This window comes from Muscardinus avellanarius, assembly GCF_963383645.1.
Source record: "Muscardinus avellanarius genome assembly, chromosome: 12".
Classification (NCBI taxonomy): Eukaryota; Metazoa; Chordata; class Mammalia; order Rodentia; family Gliridae; genus Muscardinus; species Muscardinus avellanarius.
The window spans coordinates 102,638,226-102,662,440 of NC_137798.1; the positions used below are offsets into that span (position 1 = coordinate 102,638,226).

At 51.1% G+C, this 24,215-nt stretch overlaps 1 protein-coding gene across 8 annotated transcripts in view; it reads left to right on the forward strand.

The window, feature by feature from the left end:
• Positions 1-24,215, forward strand: part of EML1 (EMAP like 1) — a gene marked incomplete at both ends in the record, with an annotated part of 196,303 nt that overhangs the window by 57,578 nt on the left and 114,510 nt on the right. For 6 of the 8 annotated variants that reach the window (XM_080707627.1, XM_080707628.1, XM_080707630.1 and 3 more), the window contains one exon: positions 1,434-1,500. The exons of 1 other annotated variant lie outside the window; for it this stretch is intronic. In XM_080707627.1, the coding sequence (XP_080563753.1) occupies positions 1,434-1,500 (67 nt within the window). Of the gene's footprint in view, positions 1-1,305; positions 1,501-24,215 lie in introns of those variants that run through there. One more of the 8 variants, XM_080707626.1, reaches the window with a different exon arrangement.

The window sequence follows — 24,215 nt, forward strand, 5'->3', positions numbered from 1 at the left end:
GCCCTTCAGCAGGTCCTGTTCTCTCTTTCCTGTTCTCTCTTTCCTGTGTCATCAGGACATGGTCGGTCCTCCCTCCTCCCTCCACCTGCTCACAGTCAGATCAACAGCCCTCAGGGCCCCGCAGCCTCCACGCTCAATGTACATCTCTCCTAGCTCACCGGCTTGCTCCCGGGACAGGGAGCAGGCTTGAACTTCTCCCTCTGCCCGCAGCATCTAACGCCTTCCTCCATATCCCATCAACTCGGTTTGCCACTTGCAGAGTGACAGCTCCCCAGCACTGACCCTGCCATCTACAGACGTCTACTCTGGGCTTCCAGTAAGACAGGCCTCTGAACCCCAGGGGCCAGAAGTTTTCCTAACAATAAGCTTGTATTCATTCCTTATTCCAGTTCCTGTGTCCAACCTGCACAAGTTGATGCCCCAAACGTCAGATTTTTACATTAGCACTGAAGGGTGACTATTGTCCAACAGGGCTGTAAACCTTTAGGAATCTCTTCTGGACCAAACTTATTTCGGATCGGAGCTTCCATTTTCTCTCTTACTTATGCACTTACATGTATCTATATTTGCTTTTGGTCCTGGGTAGTAAGCTCTGATCATCATGATACCTAGCATGTATAAGGGCTGGAAACGATACAAACTCGAGGCTTTCTTTTACTGAGTTACTTTGTCTTAACTCTTGGCCTCTTCCTGAGATAGAACGGACAGAGACTGCTGAGCTCTGTAATGTGACAAGCTGGTCACAGCCAAGACCCAGGGGCTGGTCACAGTCAACGACCCAGGCTGATTGGGCCCGGTGCACTTAGGAGCTTATGAGCACGCAGCCCTGCAAGCCAGACATCTGGAAGGCCGGGCGTGGAGGGAGCCCGTCTCCCCTGCGTGCACAGGCTGCAACGGGGCCGGGGTCCTTGCTAACGAGCACTCGAGGCAGGGCCTCGCAGCGACGAAAAAACGCGTGGAGAGGGGCGCGCCTGCTAGGACGGGGCCCAAAGGGGAGGTGCAAGCAATCGAAGCGCGCTGGCGAGTTGTCCATGTTTGGTCCTGCAGCTGGCCGTGGGCACGGAGATAGCCCGTCTGGGCGAGGGCCCGCAGCTCGCCGCGCCCCCGCCCGCGGCCTCGCTCTTTGTCCCCGCGAGGGCCGCCCGGGGCCGGGCAGGAGGCGGGCAGGGCCAGGACAGCAGCAGCAGCAGCAGCAGCAGCAGCAGCGATAGCCGCCGCGCCCCGCCCGCCCGCCCGCCCTCCCGCCACGTCCCCGGGCGGCGCAGCGCCCCCTGGCGGGCGGCGCGGGCGGCGGGCCCGGTTGCCATGGAGACGGGCGGCAGCCGCCGCCACAGCAGGCCGGCCCCAGCGCCAGCGCCGCGGCGGCGCGGCTCGCTCAGTGTGTGGGAGAGCGGCGGCGGCGGCCGGGAGCGGGCGCGGCCCGCGGCCTCAGCATGGAGGACGGCTTCTCGAGCTACAGCAGCCTGTACGACACGTCGTCGCTGCTCCAGTTCTGCAACGGTGAGGCTGGCGGGCGGGCGGGCGCATTGTGCGGGCGGGCGGCGGGAAGCTGGGGTGAGGGGGTCGGCCTCGGTGCAGCCGGCCCTCCCGGCCCGCAGGACGCAGCCCCCGGCCTCCAGCCCAGCCCGGGGTCCCAGTGGGTTGCTGCTGCATTAAACAACAACAACAACAAAAACTGGAAGGAAACGTGCATCCCTACCGAGCTGGCTTCTTTTAAAAACATCTAGGTTCCTACAGGCTCGAGAGATGTGAGCTCACGGGCAGGGTTGGTACAGATTTTCACAGCACACTGCATATTTTATCAGGGCATGTCGTGCACACGAGTTTACCCCCCCACACACACACACACATACACTTTTTTTTTTTAATTTGCACATGTTGGGTTTATTGCATCATCAGAGGGCCCCCAAAAGTTTGTTAAAGGCAAAGGGATGTGTATTTTGATGGAATTTGCTTAAATGCAGTCGGGGTGATTTTGAATTCTAGGCCCTTGGCTAATGGGACCAGTTTTTTTCCCAGCTGTAATTGTGATCTGGGGAGTCTTCTCTTGTTTAACACCTGTTTGCAGCAGGAGGTATCGCCGTAGCAATAAGGATGTGGAGTGTGTTGAACCATCCGCTATTCTGACATATATATGTGTCTATGCTTTTCTTTTGGGTGAAATATGTTATCTTTTCCATGACTGCATATTCTGACCGTTTTTCTGCAACTTACAGTTTTCATAGGGCGCGAGTAGAAAGGAACTGGCCCTCTGCTAGCCATTGACACCCTTTATCGCACTGTGGAATTCTGTATAGTACAGTAGTCTATTACTGTACTTTATAATCATGGAATGGTTTTGCTCCCCCGCAGGTTGGACAATTAATATTTTGAATAGTTACCTTAATTGACTTAAGAGCCATCGTATTTGAATTGCTATTTCTTTTTATTGCCAAGGTACATGTATGTTCATGGTAGAATTCTCCCTGTAGTTGTAAAAGGCATGTAATTATATGAAATGACTTCCAGGCATGGAGCCTTAAAAAATTACTATGTGGGCATATCATTGGCAGTTTCACTTAGGCTATGAAAATGAGTGTAGATATTTTTATTTGAGCAGTTGTTCCGGAGTCTGGTCATATGGTTTCTAAATAGGAGTTCAGTCTTGAAGTTGGCTTACACAGATATTCTCAAATGTTTTGCTTTTCTGCCTTTTCCTGTTCATGGCCAGCATAGAGCTCTTGGCATGATATTTTACTGGGAATAATGTCTAGAAGAAAGTAAGAGTCAGCTCTTGTATATTATAGCTGCAACAGCTTTAAGAAAAATCACTTTGCAATTAAACAATTAGATCACTTCAAACATAATTGCATGGCAACTGTATCAAACGCTTCTCCAAAAGTTCTTAGCTCTGTGTTATCTTGGGGACCACCTTATAAATAAAGCTTAAAGCCAGCGGAGTCTTTGGGAGCAGAAATGAATGTTCTCTGACAATGTTTAGGTAATAGATGTTTTGACATGAAATTATCCAATTTAAGGGGCTCCCATCAAGTACAAATATAGATGAATACTATTTAGTTAATTACTATGATGGTTCAATTAAAGCAGTGGATCCCAGAAACACCCTGTGACCGAGAACTAAATTAAACATTTGGATATTTCATTAGCCACATTGAAAAAAAAATTCTTCCTTTTTAAAGTAGAGATTTACATTATAATGGCGAGACCGCAGCGGGATAATATATGGACTCATACATTTTCATATGTCTGGGGTACCTCGTGCTTTTGCTAGTGACAGGAACTCAAAAGTCATTGTTATACTCTATTAACTTCAGAAAATGCGATTCTTACTTATGATCTGGCCGACTCTCACAGCGAAATCAAGACAGAAGGGAATGTGTTAGTGGGAAGGGAGAAAGATGTTTCCATGAATGAAACTGCTGCGTTCTCCTTACACACTTTTCTTCTTAGCTCCGCTACTTAGTTTATAATGGCTGCTGATGTGGAGTTGGGCAGTTCTAGTTCTCCTGACAAGGCTGTCTATCCTCATCTTTAGGAACTGGCTCTCTCTTTTTAGTAGAAAATGTGTGAGTTGCTTTCCCGCCCCCAGAGTATTTAAAATCTGGAGAGTGAGCTAGGAATCACCAGCTTCTCCTTCTTCTTGGATTGAACCGGGGGCATTCCATCTCTGAGCCTTTTTATTGTTTAGTTCTTAGCCCTTTTTATTTCTTATTTTGAAACAGGATTTTGATAAGTTGCTGATGTTTTTCGCTAAGTTTCTGAGGCTAGCTTCAAACCTGTGATCCTCCTGTCTCAGCCTCCCAAGTACTGGGATTGCAAGCCTGCGCCACCACGCCAGGCTCCATTTGGTGCTTTTAATATATTCATAGAGCTGGAGGTGGTGAGTGAACCTGTAATCCAAGTACTTGGAAGACTGAGGCAGGAGGATCAAAGTGTGTTGATGGCCGGCCTCAGCAACTTAGGAAGGCCCTCTGTAATGTAGAGAAACTTTGTTTCAAAATACAAAATAAAATAGGGCTGGGAGTGTAGCTCAGAGGTAGAATGCCCCAGGTTCAACCCACAGTAACACACACACACACACACACACACACACACACACACACACACACAGAATTGTGTAAGCATTACTGTTATCTAATTATAGAACATTTTATCACACACACACCCCAAGAAGCCTTAGTACCTACTGGCGGTCACTCCTCAAACCGCTAATCTCCTTCCTGTCGCTATAGATTCTGGACAGCCCACGTAAACGGAATTCTACATTTGGTCCTTTGGATTGTCGTGTTCTAAGGCTCATCCATGTACCATGTGTCAGTGTGCTATTCTTTTTTGTGGTTGAATAATATTCCATTGTATGGACATACCACACTTTGTCCATCACTGTCTGATGTACATTTGGGTTTTCCTACTCTTGGGGCGGGCTCACTAAGTAGCCAAGGCAGGCTGTGAACCTGTGATCCTCCTGTCTCAGCCTCCTAATTATTTGGATTAAAAGCGTGCGCCATCATGCCTGGCTTAATATGAGGTCTTGAAACCTAATTACCCAGCTCTTTTTATGGCACCTTGCAGATGATAAAGAATGGGGAATTAAGGAAATGGTGAAGGAGAGAGAGAAGTGGCTGCAGAGCGCAGCATTGCCGCTGCATTCTGAGGCCGTTAGGTCTCTCCTCCACCGAGGCTCCCCAGGCGAGTCCGCTCGCATCCTTGGTATTCCTGGCCGTGGGCTGTAGGAATTTGGGTGTTTTTAGGGACCCACAGGTCATCGCATCTCATGTTTCACTTTCTTAGGTCTTTAGACTGTTTTTTTATATTCAATAAATATATTATTTATTTATTTTTTAATTGGTGCCTTGTAGTCATATATCAATCACATTGGAGTACAAGACTTGAGAGGATATACAAGCACACATCATCCAGTTAGCCCTCATCCAGCCCCCATCCCATTCCCTCCCCCTCCCTCGATCCCATGCTTGTTTGGTGTTTTTTTCAAAGTAAAGTGGACCCAGGAACTCGCCTGTTGGGCAGACGGACGTGGAGCTGCTCTGGCTAAGTGGGCCTCCTTCCCTGCCCAGCCTGCTCAGGGCTCGGAGTCTGCTCAGCTGAGCTGCCCCTCCATGGCTTCTTTCCATAGTTCAGACTGTCAGTTCCTACATGCAGTAAAAATTTGGCCCAGATTTTGCCCCTGGGTCCACAGAGAAGATGTGTAATCGACATGTTTGCAGCTATGCAGGCAGCTCCTTCTTGAGTCTTCGTTTAGCAAAGGGTTGCCATTGAAAAATTCCCCCTAAGACAGGTGTGTGTGTGTGTGTGTGTGTGTGGTACTAGGGGTGGAACCCAAGGGCTTTTCTACCTCCAGGCTATACTCCCAGACCTATTTTATACTTTGTTTGTAAACAGGGTCTCACTAAGTTGCTGAGAGCTTCACTAAGTAGCTGAGGCTGGCTTTGAACCTGTGCGATCCTCCTGTCTCAGCCTCCCAAGCACGGGGATTACAAGCGTGCGCCACCACGCCCGGCTAAGACATGGTTTTCAACTCTTCATCATTGTGCTTGGCCTCCTTTGCACCTGTTTCCTTTTTTCTATATCCCTTTGAAATTGTGATACAACCTTCTCTGATCTAAAGTCTGTATTTCTAGCTGGGCATGGTGGCACTTGCTTGGAATCCTAGCACTTGGGAGGCCAAGACAGGAGGATCGCGGGTTCCTGGCCAGGGTCAATAATTTGTGAAGCCCTGTTTTAAAATAAAGAATAAAAAATAGGTCTGGGGGAGTAGCTTGGAGGTAGAATGCCCCTAGGTTCCATCCCCAGTAGCACAAAACAAACAAACAAACAAACAAACAAACAAACAAACAAACGCCACCCACGCCCAAGGTCCTATTCCCTCCGTTTCTTGTCCTATCACATTCATCACCTTTGACTCATTTTCACCTGAAATTCTCATCTGCCTTGCATGCGCTATGGCTAAGTCTTTTCTTACTTTCACTGACCTTTGGCAGCTCTGTTCGTGGCTGGGAGTTTCCTCTGACAGGCAGAGCCCTATCAGATGACGACACAATATAATCTATGCAGTAAAGCCGTAAATAATCCCAGGACTCCTTGAGAAAACTTCAGTAGAAAACTGCGGTGTTGTAATCGCATGCAAGCTGATGCGTGTCTTGCAGGGTTGATCCTGGCTCAGCCTTCTCCCTCTTGCCTGGAAGGTGTCGCAGGAGATCTCAGCAGACTGCCCCAAGAAGCCCGCGTGGAGGTGTGCCCTCCCTTCCTGAGCTGCTTCTGCCCACTCCGCCCGCCCATCACATTTTGAAATCGACTGCAATCGATTTTCTCTAGTTTTGAAATGGAAAATTGTTTTAATTTCCAAGCATTTCTGTTTTGGGAGGTAAGAATCTTAAACAGCTGGAGGCGGTGGCACACGCCTGCCATCCCAGTGCTGGGGAGGCTGAGACAGAAGGATCACCAGCTGGAGGCCAGGGAACTTAGTGACCCTGCTTCAAAGTTAAATAAATAGGACTGGGGTGTAGCTCAGTGGTGGAGCACCCCGGGTTCAGTCACCAGCATCCATCTATCTGTCTGTCTGTCTGTCTGTCTGTCTATCTATCAATCATCTTTCTATCAATCTATCTTTCTCTCCCCCCCCTCCAAATTAAATAAATAGGACTAGGGTGTAGCTCAGTGGTGGAATACCCCTTGGTTCAATCACCAGTCTCTTTCCTCTCCCTCTCCCTCTCCCTCTCCCTCTCCCTCTCCCTCCCCCCCCTCTCTCTCTTTCTCTCTCTCTCTCTCTCTCTCTCTCTCTCTCTCTCTCTCTCACACACACACACACACACACACACACACACCCCTAAATCTTTTGGCACCTATAATATTGATGATTTTCTCTTAACTATGACTATGATAGAATTTTCAAGTTGGCACATAGGTGGACTTCAACTCGGATCGGGAGCTTGAGTGAGGGAATTATCTGGACCTAGCCACATGCAGTATTTTCAGGCCTCCTTGTGTGTCCCCTCCTCCCCCGAGTGTGACAGAGCCTGACCTAGGCGTTCTGTGGCAGCAGGATCAAGAGAAAACGCTTCCGCGGAAAAGCGCTAGGCGAGCACCAGGCTACGTCTGACTGGAGCGCTTGGCCCTCCACCCAGCAAGGAACTTATTTTATAGCCAAACCACAAGCATTTATGACGTTATAAACAAACCCAAGTGTTTTGGTGGAAATTCACAAAACTGTGTTTAAAAAGTAATCAGTAATTGTTGTTATTAATATCCAAGATAGTGGATATCCTTTATTCTTGAAGAAAATAAACATTTAAGTGGGTGGAAGGTGGAGAAGAAAAGAGAAATCCCATCTTTGTTTCAAGCATTCCAGCTTGCTTGTGCGATAAAACTAGTAGCATGAAAACCTTAATCACAGATACTGTGGGAAATTGTGCATTAAAGCATTTTCTCACTAGTAAAACAGTCACTTCAAGGACAAAATCAGTAGTATTTTATAGTATTTAGAATAATATCTTTTGGGAAAATCACTATTAAAGTTTTTTTTTGTGTGTGTGTGTGTATGTGTATAACTGGGAATTGGACCTAGGAATCCTGGCTTATTCATGGAGGGCTTCTACTATTAGCAAAATGTCTTTTGTGTGTGTGTGTGTGTGAGAGTCTGGGGATGGAACGCAGGGGCATTCGACCTCCAAGCTACACCTGCTGTCCCATTTTTTGCCCCATTTTTTATTCTTTATTTTTGAAACAGGCTCTCACTAAGTTGTAGAGGGCCTCACTAAGTAGCTGAGGCTGTCTGCGAACCGTGATCCTCCTGTCTCAGCCTCCTGAATGCTAGGATTACAAGCGTGCCCACCACGCCTGGCAGCAAAATGTTTTAAATGCCTTCAGAAGCATTGCTAATAAAAGGGTGTGCTATAAACTGTACGTGTCCTGTCACCGTTCCTGACCCAAGCCCTCCCCACCAAGCTTCACATTTTGCTCCTAGATGTTTGACAATTTTTGTTGTTGTTGTTGTTGTTGTTGTTTTGGTGGTACTGGGATTCCTGGAAGCCCTTCTACCTCCGGGCTACACTCCCACACCTATTTTATAGGTTTTATTTGGAAACAGGGTCTCTTAAGCCCACGTGACTTCGAACTTGCACGATCCTCCTGTCTCCGCCTCCCCAGCGTGGGGATTACAAGCGTGCCCACCACGCCCGGCTTGACAGATCATGGTAATGGTCTGCTCAGAGGTTGGGGTGTGGCTTTACACTTGGACAGGAGCAAGTGCCTGACCTCTTGGCTTGCTTTAAAGATGTAGCTCTTTGGAAGAGTTTTCCATTCTCTAAAGCACTGTCCTTATTATTCAATTAAGAATTCAGCTTCAGTTTCCTCTGAAGCTGTGCCTTTACTGGAAAACATAGTAGGCGTGGAAAGCTACGCCTTTGCAGAGCACTTACCTGTGATTTAAAATGTTTAAAATGCAATTTGATTTATCCTGCCAGCTTTCTGGAAAACACTTAAACTGTCTTTAATGACCTCCACCCACTGGTGGGGCTGACCTGACCTGTGGGGTGCCTGCTGCCAAGGGGAGGAGCGATCCCAGAGCCTGCCCACCCCCTGTGGGTGTCTAGCTGGAGGCCCTGCTGCCGGCTCTGCAGGGGAGGGAGGCCACTGGCCCTGCCGCCCCTCATTGGTGAGGTGTGGGCCAGGCCTGGTGGTGTCCTCGTTCCGCCGCACCTGGTCTGCGGTCGTCCCCACCAGAGCCTTTCGGGCGCATGGCAGTATAGGAGAGACGGGGCTGGAAGCAGGTGTGCGTGGTCAGCGCTTTAAGTTCATTTGGCGAATCAGCCAGTGTCCAGTGAATCCCTGCAGTGGGCTTAGGACGATGATAAGTGTAAAAAACCAGGTCTAAGCCGAACGTGGTGGCGCACACTTGTAATCCCAGTATTCGGGAGGCTGAGACAGGAGGGTAGCTTTTCAAGGACAGCCTCAGCTACTTAGTGAGGCCCTTTGCAACTCAGAGAGACCCTGTTTCAAAATAAAGAATAAAAAATAGGGCTAGAGCTTTATCTTGGAGGTCGAATGCCTTTGGGTTCCATCCCCAACACTGAAGAAAAAAACCAAAAACTAGGTTTCTGCTAGAAACAGTGGGCTCTTTGTTGGCCCAGTGGCTTCTGCTTCCCAAGTACTGACCACCATCCCTTCCACTTTAGTTCGGGCCCTCAGCGCTCCTCATCCGGGTCTGCTTTGGTTTGATGGTCCAGACTCTGTCTCTAGTCTCTGTCCCCTTCAGTCTCTTCCTTTATGAATTAACCACGAAGATGAGTCCCGCTTGCCGTCAGGTTCTCCCTGAAGAAGGCAAACTGGACCAGCCTTCCAGGAAGGTGGGCGCTCCAGACCCAGGGAGCCTGAGGAAGCCTCCCCGGGTGCACAGAGCATCTGGACTGCACCGATGGTCCGTGTGACAAGAAGGTGGGGCTGGAACTTAGCCACACTGAAGAGTTTGGTCCTGCTTCTAGCAGGGAGGGCGTAGGGGATGGTGTGGAAATACCAGAGTGACTTGATAAGCCTGCCAGATTTGTTTTTGAGACAAGGTCTTGCTGTGCTGCCCAGGCTGGCCTCAAACTCCTGGGCTCAAGCTGTCCTCCGGTCTCAGCCTCCTGAGTGGCTGGACGTACAGATGTGTGCTGCTGCATGCGGCTAGACTTTCAGGTTTGTGTGTGTGTGTGTGGGGGGGGGTTGCTGGGAATCGAACCCTGGGGCATTCTACCTCTGAGCCACACCTCCAACCCTATTTTTTTTTTCTTCTGTTTGAGACGGCGTCATTAGGTTGCCGAGGGCCTCACTGAGTTGCTGAAGGTGGCCTCAAACCTGCCATCCTCCTGTCTCCACCTCCCAAGTACCGGGGTTACAGTTGTGTGCCACCACACCTGGCTCTCGCTCCACCCTCACCTCTCCCTGCGGGAATGGGGGTTGGCGGGCTGGAAGAGCAAGCCAGTGGGAGCTGGGAGTCTGGGGCTGCTTTCCAGAGAGAGCCCTGCAGTTTCCACAGGGGAGCGGGAGCAGGCTCAGGCACCTGGCCCTGGGTTAGGAGCAGGGAGAGCGAGGGACCGAAGGCCCCAGGCCCTGCTCCTCCCCCAGGCCAGAGCGTGTGCAGGAGCAGAGGAGACAGGAAGAGACAGAGGAGACAGGAGGAGGAGGACCGTGGGCCTGGTGTAGCCACTGTGGGGTGCTGAGCAGGCGTGGGTGAAGGGTCTGGAGCCTGGGAGGCGGCTGGACTGCTGCTGACACATTTGCCATCAGCACACAGACAGAATGGAATCGCGGGCACAGAGGCGCTCACCTTAGGAGAGACAAGACACCCCGGAGGCAGCTGCTGACAGATCTGGCCAGAGCAGCCTCTGCGCCTCTCTGCAGCTGGGCTCCCGAGGCCCCGGGGCGTGGCTCTGCCACCTGCCGCCCCCAACCCCGTGGGGAGGTGCCCTGCCGCAGACTGTCAGCCTCTTCCAGGTAGAGTCGCAGCATCTGTTTGGGTCTTAGCTCCCTAGCAGTGCTGGGCACGACATGGGTGTCCTGGTGCGTGTGCACTGAGCCCGTTCAGGGGCAGCTAACTTGGCTTACAGGGCTCCTCAAACACACACCCAGCGTGGGGCCTCCCAGGTAACACGTGGACAAGAGGAAGAGGAGTGTCCTGACGTCTTGTATGTGTATCTGTGTGTCGTATCTACATATGCATGTATAATACCTACGCACACACAAGACGTATGTGACACTTGGCTCCTCATGCCAGCAAAGAACTGGCAGACGTAGGCATCAGAGGAGGGCATCCGGATGGGGGTCCTCATCACTAAACCCCGAGACCCGCCTGCACCGCAGCCCTTCCGCACCATCTGTACAGAGTGCCCCGAGCCGGGCCCCGTGTCACTCGCGCCCATAATTAGAGGCATTTGGGAAAAGCAGTTGGTGTTCGCCAGTCTTAACACACTGTTATTTTCAGCCAGAGTAATTGACACAATGAAGTTGTTCTTGGCAAAACCAGCACTTTTAGCAATAAAAAGGATTTGACTTAGATCGCCCCCAAAGAAGTTATGTAACCAGAATCCCACATTCTTAGAAAAACACACCAGAGTCAAGAGGTGACTGGTTGAATGGCGCTGGCACTTTCTTGTGCCACCACATTATTACACACCCTAGCCCCGGCTGTAGACGTTACCCCCACACCGAGAGACCCGAGGGATGGGAAACAGGAAAAGCCCCGCCAGCAGGGCTTGTGAGGAGCCCGGGACCCCGAGGGACTTGCACACTCTTCCATCCCCTGCTGCAGTGAAAACGTGGCAGCCACTCCCCAGGGGCCGCAGGACTGTGGTGCAGATAATGATCAGCTGGCGTGGCCTGCCAGATCAGGCCTCCCCAAGGCATCAGGCGGGACTGCCCGAGCTCCGCTGCCCTCAAAGGCGAAATTTTGGCTCTGTGTGTAATTTCTTTGCCTTTCTTGAAAACGGTCTTTTATCTAGTTGATATAATTTAATTATGTAAAAAGTATGTGTTCCGATGGCATCTCCTGCTTAATTACATCTCACACCACAGGGTTATTATTTCTCAGAGAGCATGTGTGCCTTTGGAAGGTAGGGACCTTGTCCCATTCATCTTTATGTCCGTGTGTGTGTGTGTGTGTGTTTGTGTGTGTGTGTGTGTGTGTGTGTGTGTTTCACAGAGAGGGGAAGAAAGCCTGCTGTATGGAGGGCTTGGATGGCAGGTGTTGGCCCAAGTACTTTCTGTGTATTCTTTTTATTTTCTTTTTATGGTACTGGGGATTGAACCCAGGGGCATTGCACTACTGAGCTCCACCCCCAGCCCTTTTATTATTATTTTTTGAAACAGCGTTTCACTAGGTTGATGAGAGTCTCATGGCTTGCTGAGGCTGTCCTTGAACCTGCGATCCTCCTGTCTCAGCCTCCCAAGTGCTGGGATTATAGGCGTGTGCCACCATGCCTGCATGTATTCTCTCATTATTTAATTTAATACTTTGAGGTAGGTACTATGATCCTTTTCATTTTGGCTGAGGAGGAAATAGAGGCCCCCCAGTTTTTAAGTAACTTGCTCTGGGAGGCTGGTACATCTCAGAGCCAAGATCTGAACCCACACACCCAGGGTGTACTAGGCACTCAGTTATGTTTGATGAGGGCGCTGATCAACAGAGGGGAATGATCCTAGACAGGAAGGGGGCCGCGAGGGGATGGTCCGAGCTGGCTTCTGGCCTCTGGAGAAGCCAGAGCACACTCGTTCCTGGGTCAGGTTTGATCACCTTTTTCCTGGTTTGTTATAGGGCCTCAGGTCAAGTTTCAGTGTTGCTAAGTGTTGGATGTGTTTTGGTGTGTCCCCAAGGGAAATTAAACTTTAATCCCCCTTGTGAGGTATGCAGAGGGCAGAAACTTAACCTCATGATGGTGTTTGGAGTGGGGTCAGATCAGAGACGGCCATCAGGTGGGGACTTGTGATTGAATCCCATTGGTTCGATAGGAGGAGGGGGTGAGAACAGAAGGGACACACAGGCACGCCTGCGCTCCCTGCCCTGCCTCCTGGAGACCCTGCCAGCAAGGAGGCCATCAACAGATACAGCCCCGGGCCCTGCACCTCCAGAAATGAGCCCAAACAAACCTCTTCATCACTCACCCAGGCCGTGTGGTGTGCTCTGAGCCACAGAAGTTTTCCCTCAGATCACACCACCTCAACACCCTTAGAAGAGAGCTTGATTAGCTCTGAATCGCTCAAAGGCCCACAGCATGGCCCAGGGCGGGCTGACTGCACCGCCTCTGTCTGCCTTGCCGACTCGGCGCCCTGGGTCCAGCCACCTGGACTCCTGCTAGTTTCTGAAGGCGCCCGCCTGGCTGTTTACCCGTTCTTGCTTACTCTGCCTCCAGTTCTTCGTCAGGTAAGGACCTCCTGGCCCATAAAGCCCGCCGTGCGTCCCCAGTTCTCCCTAGGAGGATGCAGCTTAGTGCAGTCACTCGCCCCCAGGCCACCAGCCAGCATCTTCAGGCCCTGCTCCCGCCACTCTGGCCCAGTACCTGCTGCATGAACAGGAGCAAGCCACTCAGAGCGGAGACAGTGAATGCAATGTCAGTCGGGCTTCTGCCTGCTTAGGACAGTTCCTTGTCCTTGGGCTGGGGTGTGGTTCAGTGGATGCATGCTTGCCTGGCATGCACGAGGCCCTGGGTTCCGTCCCTCACGCCAAATAAAAAAGAGAGAAAGTCTGGGCACCCTCTCTTAGCTGCCACTTGGGCTGCTGCAGCAGCCCACCATCGATGACACTTTTCTATCACGATAACAGTTTGAATTCTTCCAGTTTTTCTTCAGCCTTTTTCTCTTACTTTCATTTTTTTTCCTCAGCAGCAGAAAAAGAAATTGTGGTAAAATACAAATGACAAACTAGGCATGGTGGTGCACCTGTAATCCCAGTACTTGGGATGCCCACACGGGTGGGAAGTTAGCCTTGTCAGTTTAGTGAGACCCTCAGATCCTGCTTAGGAAAACAAAACAAAAACAAACAACGAAAACATACAGCACGCACGTGTGTACACACATGGTTTAGTGGCACTGAGCATGTTCAGACCCTGTCGTCTGTCCAGCTGAAACCCTGTCCCCATGAGACAGAGCGTCCCTGTCCTTTCCTCCCCTCCCGGGCTGGCCTCAGCAGCTGCCACCCAGCTTGTCTGTGAAAGTCACCACCCTAGGGGCCTCGGAAGGGCCGTCATCGGACAGTGCGTGGCAAGTGGCTTATTTCACTCTAAGAACCCATTTGAAAACAGTAGTTTCATGAAGTTTTAGAATTCAGTTGAACAGCATCTAACTAAAAGGTCCATAGCCTGGTGCAGAGAGTGGGCCAGTTACCTTGGCGCTGGGCCGCCAGGGATGCTAAGGCATGGCACTGCGTGGCACCCCAGGCACTGCCCGCGCCTCTGCGCGGCCCACGTGAGGGCGGGGTCTCACGTCTGTGCGGTCTGAGAGGTCAGAGGTGTGCCCTTTCCCCGCGCGAGGGCCAGTGAGGTTCACTCCAGAGGGGCAGCTGGGTGTCTGTCCCGCCCTCTGTAAGGCCACTCTGGACTCTGGCGTCTGAGCTCTCAGGAGAGGGGGGGGGGGACGAGACTAGAGCGGTTTAGAGGAGCAACGAGGGGCGTATGTTTGCTAAAGAAATTCCATGACATCTGCCTTCTGATCACCAGTAGCGCGCATTCTCTCTCCACGAGCTAAGAATCTAAGAAAGGAAACACAGATGCGGGACCCAGGATCGAGGGGGGAGCTGGACTGGAGTCCTGGAATATCTCTGAGTATTTTTTTTTTTAAGATTGCTTTATGCATACTTGGCACAATTCACTGACATGAACATCTGATTGGAGCTTTGCGTTTGTAAGACTGTTGAAAAAGAGACACAGGCATAAGCTGCACATGTCCAAAATGAATAGTAATTCCGGAGAATTAGCACAAAAGATTCTGTGCATTTCTTCCAGGATCCTCTGGAATCTCCCACAAATTGCTTTTCAGAGGCGGGGGGCTCGGGCTGCGGAGACAGGCAGATTGGGTTCCTGTCTTGGTTCTTCATTGCCTGAGATGTCCGTGTGAAGTTGGATAGATGGCTTATTTTTTCTGCTCTTGTATCCTCTGCTGGAACACGGGGAGGTGATGCCGAGGGTTGGATGAGACGACTCAGTAGATTCCGGGCAGAAGCACTGGTCCTCAAGTTGGAGACTGTTACAGGGGCTCGGTGGGGCGCCTACCAAACCACACAGGGCTGGAGCAATGGCCACCTCCGGTGCCGGAAGTGGAGTTCCGGGGAGGGCAGCACTTACAAGACCGGGTTTGGACATGGCCTCCAGATAGGAGTGTGGCCAGCCAACCCACAGTGACCCGCCGTGCAGAAGCTGGGGATCTGCCCCTGGCCTCAGTCGCCTCTCTCCTCCCGTCTGCTGCCACTGTGCTGTGTAGGGCACACCCCGGGGGAGGTCTGTTTGCAGGCAGTCTCCCAGCACAGCGTCTGCAGGCGAAGCCCAGGAGGCCGGCTCCATGTGGTCTACAATGGAGATGTTAGTATTTGATGATAATGTCACATTGGCGACGTCTTAATGGTTGCAACTGGGCTGAGCTATCCTTGTCCCTAAGTGCTGGATTGGGGGCGCGGCCATTTCCCTCTGTGTACTGTGTGCCAAGAGTGTCCACAGCTCTGCGGTCATGTCTCATCTGTCCTTCCCCTTCCGGTCTCCACATTGAAACGTGGCCGTCCATCTGGACCCAGCTGCAGCCTGTGTCCTGGGTGAAACCCTCCCCAATCGTGAAGGCTACTTGTCTTTCTTCTGTATTTCTGGGCTGTGGTGACTTCTCCTGGCTTCTTTCTGACTTGCACGATATTGCCATCATCTGCTGGGATGGCCTGAGCTGCCTTTCATTTTGAACCCAGCAGGAATCTACCACTAAGCCACACTCCCAGCCCTTTTTTTTTAATTTAAATTTTGAAACAGGGTCCAAGTTGCAAAGGGTCTCACTCAGCTGTTTCGGCTGGTCTCTAACCTGCGATCCTTCTTTCTCAGCCTGCCAAATACAGTGATTCCAGGCGTGCGGTATCATGCCTGACTAGTGCTATCTTTGTGTTATAGTGAAAGGCAAAGAGAACCTCTGGATCCTGAAAAGCTTTTTAGTTTTACCACAAACATTTCCTCAAGTGTATGGTAATAAAATAATACACATTCTTTTCTTTTATATGGTATTGAGGATGGAACCCAAAGACATTCTACCTCTTAGCTACAACCCCAGCCCTATTTTTTTTCCTTTATTTTGAAACAGGGTCTCACTGAGTTGCAGAGGGCCTCACTTTGTAGCTGAGGCTGTCCGCGAGCCGCGATCTTCCCGTCTCAACCTTCCAAATGCTGGGATTACAGGAGTGCGCCACCACGCCCGGCTAAAATTCCACATTCTTACAAAGCCACGTCTCTTGGTTGTCACGGAGTGAAGTCAGAGTGCTATACTTTCCACATGTGTGGATCATACATGTTTGTATACTCTTGACAAAACATATATGTTATGTTTTTTATTTATCTAATTTTGTTCAACGTGGCCTTTAAAGGCAGGCCAAGCACGGTGCTTGTTCAGCCTACAAAATAGTGATCTGTTTCATTTTTGGAGGGCTGTACTGAGAGACAGTAGAGTTTATACAAAGTGGTGTTTGCTTTACAGTGTGGACTGCTTAAGGGATTCTGTTAATATTAATTTCAACAAGTTCCATTTTCGTCTCATTGACTGATCTTAAGACATAACCCCAGTGTGAAACAATGTCCACTCTGTTTTCTTTTGTTTTGGTTTCTTGTCACTATGTTACCCAGGCTGGCCTTGAGCTCCTGGGCTCAAATAACCTACCTCCTGCCTCAATCTCCCAAATATTGGTGCTACAGGTGAGGCCAGCACACGTGGCTTGTAGCTTGCAGTTTTTTTGTTTGTTTGTTTGTTTTTTGTGGTACAGGGGTTTTTGGAAGCCCTTCTACCTCCGGGCTACACTCCCAGACCTATTTTATACTTTTTTTTTTTTGTGGGTCTGGGGATGGAACCCAGGGGCACTTAACCTCCGAGCCACACCCCCTGCCCTATTTATATTCTTTATTTTGAAACAGGGTGTCACTGAGTTGCAGAGGGCCTCACTAAGTAGCTGAGGCAGGCCACGAACCACAATCCTCCGGTTTCAGCCTCCCGAATGCTGGGATTAAGAGCGTGCACCACCACACCCGGCCTATTTTATACTTTTTATTTGGAAACAGGGTCTCTTAAGCCAGCGCGGCTGGCTTCAAACCTGCATGATCCTCCTGTCTCCACCTCCCAAGCGCGGGGATTACAAGCGTGCGCCACCACATGTGGTAGCTTGCAGTTTTTAAAGCACCTTCAGGTCAGTTTCTCACTTAATTCTCACAACCAAGCCCTAAGGTCAGGAACATTCTGTTCTCATGTCCCTCTTATGAAGACCAGGCAGGTGTGTGGTGACTTGACAAGGCCGAGCAGTTAGCTCGCGGTGCCAGACCTCGAGGCCAGGTCCCCTGGCAAAACCCAGGCTCTTGGAGCCATGCTGGTGGTGCCCGCCTGTGTCCTCAGGTCACATCTGCATCCATCTTTAGCCCACCTCTATGAGAGCACTTTATTTAGAAAGAAAATAGAATACAGATAAGGCGCATTTTTATTTCGAAGTTTTGCTTTTTCCTTCCTGGGCCTTGAAAGTTGGCTATAGATATGCCTTGTTTTATGGAAACCTGACATACAAAATTCTGACTGTATAAAACATCAACTATTATGAGATTCTTTACAGGATTCCATAGCATGTTCTTAAAATGATGGAGTTCCTTAGCTGCCAAAGTGTTGTATTTATCAGACGCTTTGTTCTCTGGGTCACATCCTGGGTAAAGTGGCTTGCAGTTTTTGTTTGTTTTGTGCACTGGGGATTGGACTCAGGGGCATTTTACCTCTGAGCTACATCCCCCAGCCCTGTTTTATTTTTTGTTTGAAAGAGGGTCTCACTAGGTTGCAGAGGGCCTCACTAAATTGCTAAGGCTGGTCTCGAACCTGCGATCCTCCTGTCTCTGCCTCCCAAGCACTGGAATTACAAGTGTGCACCACCACGCCTGGCTGTGGTTTGCAGTATCTGTTCTCCTTCAGCTCTCAATGTGATGCACCTTGAAGAGGCAGGTGGTGCTGACTTTGCGGTAGTGCGTCCTTCTGTGGCCCTCCGTTTGGGTTGAACAGAGTGCCCAGAAGTTGTGTCCAGTGTTTGGACAGGAACCTGGCTGGCACTCTGCCTGTTTCCTGCCCCCCAGTGAGGGGTTTATCTCAGCCACTTTGAGCTCCGCCAAGCAGCTCCTGAGTCAGGCCCACAAGCTGGGATTTCAAACTCTGAAACCAAATGTGCTTTGCTAACAAGTTTGTTAGTTAGATTTGACCTGACATGAAATCATTTAGTGGGGGAACAGAGACCCTTTTGAGTTGAGCATGTGGTTTGTAGTGGTTTCTATGGATTTCTTTTAGCGTGACCTGCTTTTTGGTAGTGGTATTTTCAAGAGTGATAGCAGTGCTGCCCGAGACATTCCTGGGGGCTTTGGTAACATCTGCTTCATGCCCCATGCTTGCATCTGACACCCAAGTGTGAACTCACAAATATTCCAGGCCCAGGGGCTTGGGGAGGAGTTTGAAGACCAGTATGCCCTGCTCACCATGCCAACCCCATACCCACGCCGGGTTCCCTGGGTTCCAGGGTCGCGCCTGCTGCCAGCCTGAGTCAGGGCCTCCCATGTCCTCACATGGGTGTTGCCTGATGCCGAGGTGACACGGGCATTTGACACTCGCACCGGCCTGTAGGTGAATGGTGTCCCTGGTACTGGGAGGCCATCACACCACGGTCACCTGTCACAGTGTCCTCTATGACCAGCCGGTGCCGGAGAGCCAGGCAGCCAGGCTGCCGGAGTGTTGTCCTGAGAAAGCGGAGTTCAGGAAGGTTCTGTTGACTCTGACAAATCCATTCCTTCCTTCCTTTCTTCTTGCTTTGCTCAGCAGGAATTTGTTTCTACTCTAAACAACGCCTGGCACGCGCTTGTGGGAGCAGCAGTCACACTCGACAACACCTTAATGTCTGCACTCGCAGGCTGGCCGTCATGTCTCCTTTTGCTACAGAAAAGCTGCCGTTGGCCATTTTACCGATGAGGAAACCGAGGGCTGAGCAGTTTTTCCAGGTCTGCAGATTCCAGCCCACACGCGTCCCCTTCCCACTGCCTTCATAGGCTCTCGGAATTGTGTGTGGATTCCGACCTAGTCTGCCTTCTAAGACCCACCTTGTTTTCAAAGCCAACCCAGATGAAGAGATGGCTCTTTCTCAGATACCTGCGGAATGCCAGCTTCCTGTGCTCTGGAGTGGGCTTCCTAACCCTTGCAGGTTTTAAGTGAAATATTAATGTGGGTGATTGTTTTATGAACTGCAGAATTCCACCTGTTCACTATAGTTCATGTATAATATGCACAGTTAGTAACAGTACATTTCTACATTGTTGAAATAGTTCCCAAACAGTCTCAATACAAGAAAAATGGTATGTGAAGTGACAGATATGTTAATTAGCTTCAATTAATCATTCCACATCGTATACATATATCAAAACATTATTTTGTCAATTAAAGGAACTCTAGCCGGGTATGGTGACACACACCCATAATCCCAGTCCTTGGGAGGCCAAGACAGGAGGATGGCTGGTTCAAGGCCAGCCTGAGCAGTTTAACAAGACCCTTACCAACTTAGCGAGACTGTTTCAAATATTTAAAAATGGGAGGTTGAGGGTGCAGCGTGGAGGTAGAATGCCCTTGGGGTCAATCCCCAGTACTCAACCTCCCCCAAAAGAACTATTAGATCAATTACATGGTGACATATTTCCCAGTTTTCCTTTCTCTACCCCCACATCTAGATATATGTCTGGGATCCTTCCATGGCTTTGCCCCCCATCTCTGGTGGAGTTCACTTCATACGTGGTCATGGGGCCTTAACAGGGGTGCGTTCTGGTGAGTGTTGCTAGGCTACTCCCGTGGTGATGGGTGGAGTGGTGTTGTGGGCCACCGTCACAGGTGCGGGCCCTCCTTGGCCAGTGTCATGCAGCACACGCCTGTACTTTCCTGTGTTCTCCCGCCTGGCCCACTCGAGAGGATCGCCGCTGCTGTGTTCATCCATCCCTCAGCCGCGCATTGCCTCGCTTAGCATGTAATCAAGAGCTGCTGGCGTGTAGACGGTCAAGAGACACATCGCTGTAATCTGGGCGGCGTGGGCTTGCTGCTCCCCCGGGGTCCCTGGGCAGCTGCGGCGTCCCCGGCGGCGTCAGTCACCGTCGTGGCCTGTGGGTGCCTGGCCGAGGGCGTTCCCTCGGGCCTGCCTTTGTGACACTGAAACAGGTGGACAGAGACTGACAGAGAGCCAGCCAGTGAGTGTTTTCTAACCTACCTCTAAAAATACAGCCGATGCGGAGCCCTTTGTGCCGTGCCGTAGCCGCAGCGAGAGTCCCCCTGGCTTACAGGCCGCCTGGCCTTGGACGAGCCACACTGCAGGATGGTGTCCGGTCTCTCCCCTGCGGGAAGCCCGCGCTCCGTCCTTTCTCCTTTCTCGCACGTATATTCTCCCGGCGCCATTGTCCGGCTTCCTCCCACACAATCGGCTCTTCATCTGGCCCAGAGGCTCCCGCCCTCCAGAGTGTCAAGATTTAGGGAAGGCTTAAGAAGGGAGAAGCGGCTTTCTCTGAAAGAAACTCAGGGCTGCTGAAAGCTTGGGGCGTGGGGGTCAAGGGAATAATCCCGGCCCTGGGACGGAGGCTCCGAATAGCTGGAGTTCCCGGTGACGAGCGTCTCAGATACTGCTTTGTTACAGTTCCCTTTTTTTTTAGCTAAACGTTCATGCACGGGTTTTGCAAGGATAGCATTTGTGAGTGCAGTGTTTTTTCTGACGTGTTGCTAACATGCAGAGAGTGGGCGCGCGGGCGAGGGGCCGCCAGCCACAGGATTGCTGAGGTACTCTGCCAAAAAGCCTGTCCCGCTCTGTGGGCTCCTGTGTCCCTCCTTGAGGCTGCCCACATTGGGCCCCACCTTTTGGAATGAAGTATCCTGTTGGCCCACACGCTTTGGTAGCTACCTTTCTTGAGGAAAGATGATTAATCTTGTTATCGAGCAAAGGGATTATGGGTAGGGCTGAACCAGTTTTGTATGCTTTGAAATACCAACCCCGTTGCTTTGGGGTTTTTCAATGAGGACATAACAAAGACCGGCCTACCGCAAGAGGACTGGCTTTTGATTCAGGGGGGAAAAAATAAAACAGTTGCTTAGCGCTCTCTGTTGTTGTTTTTTTAAATCATTGTCTTCAAGGCAAAAATTCTGACGCCCTAGCATATACTTTTATATAGAAAGTGCATAAAAAAAAGTTGTACTTGTAAAAATGATAATCTGCCTGCCCAGCAAAATATCTTTACCTATTAAAAACTCTAGAAGCTGGGTATGGTGGTGTATGCCTATAATCCCAGTACTTGGGAGATTGAAACAATAACAGGTCTGAGGCCAGACTCAGCAATTTAGCCAGACCCTGATTCAAAATAAAACAATAAAATAGGCCTGGGGTGTAATGAGAGGTAGCACACCATGGGTTCACTCCCCAATCACACACATACACATGAAACCCCAAAAACCAAACAAACAAGAAAAGCTATAGTTATACAAGGGATCTCAACACTGCAGACCACTGTGTGAATCTGAATCAGTTAGTGATTCCATCAACTACAATGGAACTCAGACTTGAATTTAGATTAATTGAATATTTATTTTTATGTTCTGGAAAACCTGACCCAAGAAGCCCTTTCATGTCTGGCACGAGATTGGCTGCCAGAGCTGCTCGCCTGCCAGGGAGACCCTTCTCGCCCAGCATGGCCATCAGCTTCAGGACTGCGAGTGGGCCGCCCCGGGTCCAAGGTGGGATGAAGTCCCGTCTTCAACAGAGTCCTGCGTTATCAGGACTTCTAAGAGTTGACGCTGTTCTTTCTCCAAATAGTAAAAGATGGGAGGGAAGCTAGAACTATTGTCATCGTCATGGAAACCAGAGCTGTAAGGACCTGAAGAGTCAAGGCTGGACCTCATCTCAAAGGAGACCGTGAAAACTGTAAACCACCCAAGGCAAAGGCCAGTGGGCCGTATTTTATTATGAAGCATTCTTGAATCGGTAGGTCATAACAGGGAACACGGAAGGGCTTGCATCACAGACCGGGTGCGAGTGTGAGCGGTGGCCACCTGTTTCCCAGCCCGGTCGGAGCTGGCGTGGGGGCTCAGCGAGGCGGCGGAGCCCCGGTCCCAGGACTCCCCAGTGACGTCCTTCCCCAGGTGTAGCGCACCCCCAGCGCAGCAGGGCATCCTGGTGTCTTCACGGTGGATGTTCTAAGCAACGACAGAGCCTGGTGACGGCAGACGCTCTCCTAGCGTGTGCACTCCTCCCTGGTCCCCGGAATAGGTTGGGGCCACTGTGGTTTACACCTGACTCAGCTGGGGCTCAGAGAGGCCGAGTGAACTGCTGAAGGTCACACAGCTAGGAAAGGGTGGAACCACCATTCAAGTTGACTTGGTTCTAGAATGTTCGCCCGAGGCTTCAGCATCACCTCTTCATTTTATTGTCTGTGAGCCTGAACTTTCCCCAGCGCTCAAACTGAGCTCTGGGAGGCTCCGTGCCCGGGACCCCTGCACCCACCACGCAGGGCTAGGACTGCTGTGTCATGATCAGCAGTGATTTATTTTAGAGAAAAATTAGACTCCATCTGTTTTTCTTCTAAACAATGGTTTCTCTTTGTTAAAATGAGGATGAATGGCTATTTATTTTAGATAGCCCAATTGTAGCCGCTCTTTGTGCTACTCCCTGTGTCTGGAACAACGATTCCCATTGGCTGGCAGGCGGGAGACGGGCAGGGCACTCACCGGGGATCAGCAGAGGACAGTTTCCAGTTATTCTTTGTTGGGTTTCGAGAGCGAAGGGAGCATTTGGGGTGTTGTAGTTCTTTATGAGTTAGAAGGTATTGGCTTCGGCGGCTCCAGCGTCGATTCCATGGGTAGAGGGACGGGTAGGTCCCCCAAGACAGAGCGGGGCAGGGGCAAGGTGGTGGGGGCCTCGTGAAGCCGGAGCGCACGCAGAACTGCTGCTCTGAGCACAGGCGCTTCGCCGGCAGTGCCCTCTCCCCGTTCCAGCCTCCCGCTGTCCTTTGGGACCACTCCTGTCCCATCAACCGTGCTGTGCTTCCTCTGGAGGATTGTCATTGGTACCGTGCCATCCCGTGGGACCCACGGTGTCGTCTGGGGTGCACCCGAGCCCAGGGAGGCCCGCCTGGCAGAGCTTTCGCTCACGTTTGACCTGAGCTCCGTGGCGGCCCTGTGCTACGGGAGGGTACGGGGCCAGAGAGCGGCTTCGCCCCGCCCACTGTGGTCCATGGCCCGCAGGGCTTCTCCTGACCTTTGCTGCCGTGAAGTTAGGGCACCGAAGTTGTATGTTTGTGGGAAATGAGGAACGCCTCGCTGGGGCAGGTACCACTAGCAGCTGCAAGCCCCACCTTGGGGCTGGAGGAGAGGGAGCCATGCTGGGGAGATGCTGCCTGGTGGCTTCCGCTGTGTGCCTTCAATTGGCCAGCGGCTCACCAGCCTGGGGCCTGGCTGGCATCTGAGTGGCTCTTTTCCCAGGGGCGGTTTTGTAACATCGCATTCCCGTCACTTGAGAAACATGGATTCAGACTTATTCAGATAATCCAGATGTGACACATTTCTTTATGCAACATCAAAAGGCACACGGGTCGGTTTCACCACCCGTGTCACCAAAAAATTCTCCAGGCACGGGGACGCTGCCACGCGCACAGAGGCTGATGCCTGTTCTCCGAAGTTCTGCTTTTTTTTTTTTTTTTTTCCTGGAAAGCTCAAATATTATCGTTGGCAGCCAACAACACCGTCAGTTATTTTTCTTGCAGTGACAGGCCCGCTTCATTCATTGTTAAGAAAATGATTACAGGCGCCCAGGTCTGAATAGCCGCAGTCGGTCCATCAGCTGGTCCTGTGTGTGCAGACGATGTTCCCTGAGAGTGCTCCCAGCTGCACTGCACAGTGCTCCCTCTGAAAGCCTGTGGGCTCGGGTGCTGCGAACGTGCTCACAAGAGACGAGTGCTCAGCGGTGACCGTGAGGGAAACCAGAGTTCTCTGCAGCTTCATCAGAGGCCTCACCTGAGGTCTCATCTTTACAGTGAGTTGGTGGCGAAGAGCCCGGGGCTTGGTACCCCTGCCTCCCCGCAGCCGGGGTGCTGGCAGGGCTGCCCAGCGTCACTTAGTACCACCAGCACAAACGTCCACCTGGTGATATGCGATCACCTCTTGGTGTTGTTATGAAAGCGGCTTTGAATTTCAGGAACTCTGAGGTCTGAGGACCTTGACAACCGGGCTGTTGAAGGTTAGAATCAGTGACACATCTGGCTCATTCCTGGAGGGCCGACTTTGCGCCAGGTAGCCTGCTGGGGTTGGGGACACCAGGATGGGCACAGTCCCTGAGTTCAGGGAGCAGAGCCTAATGGAGAAGGGGCCGTGACCACGTGAGCGGAGGGGATGCCCTGCGGCAGCCCCTGCCCAGCTCCCTTTTTGAGTGGTGCTAACCAGGGGTATTCCGAGTTGAGCTTGGAAGGGTA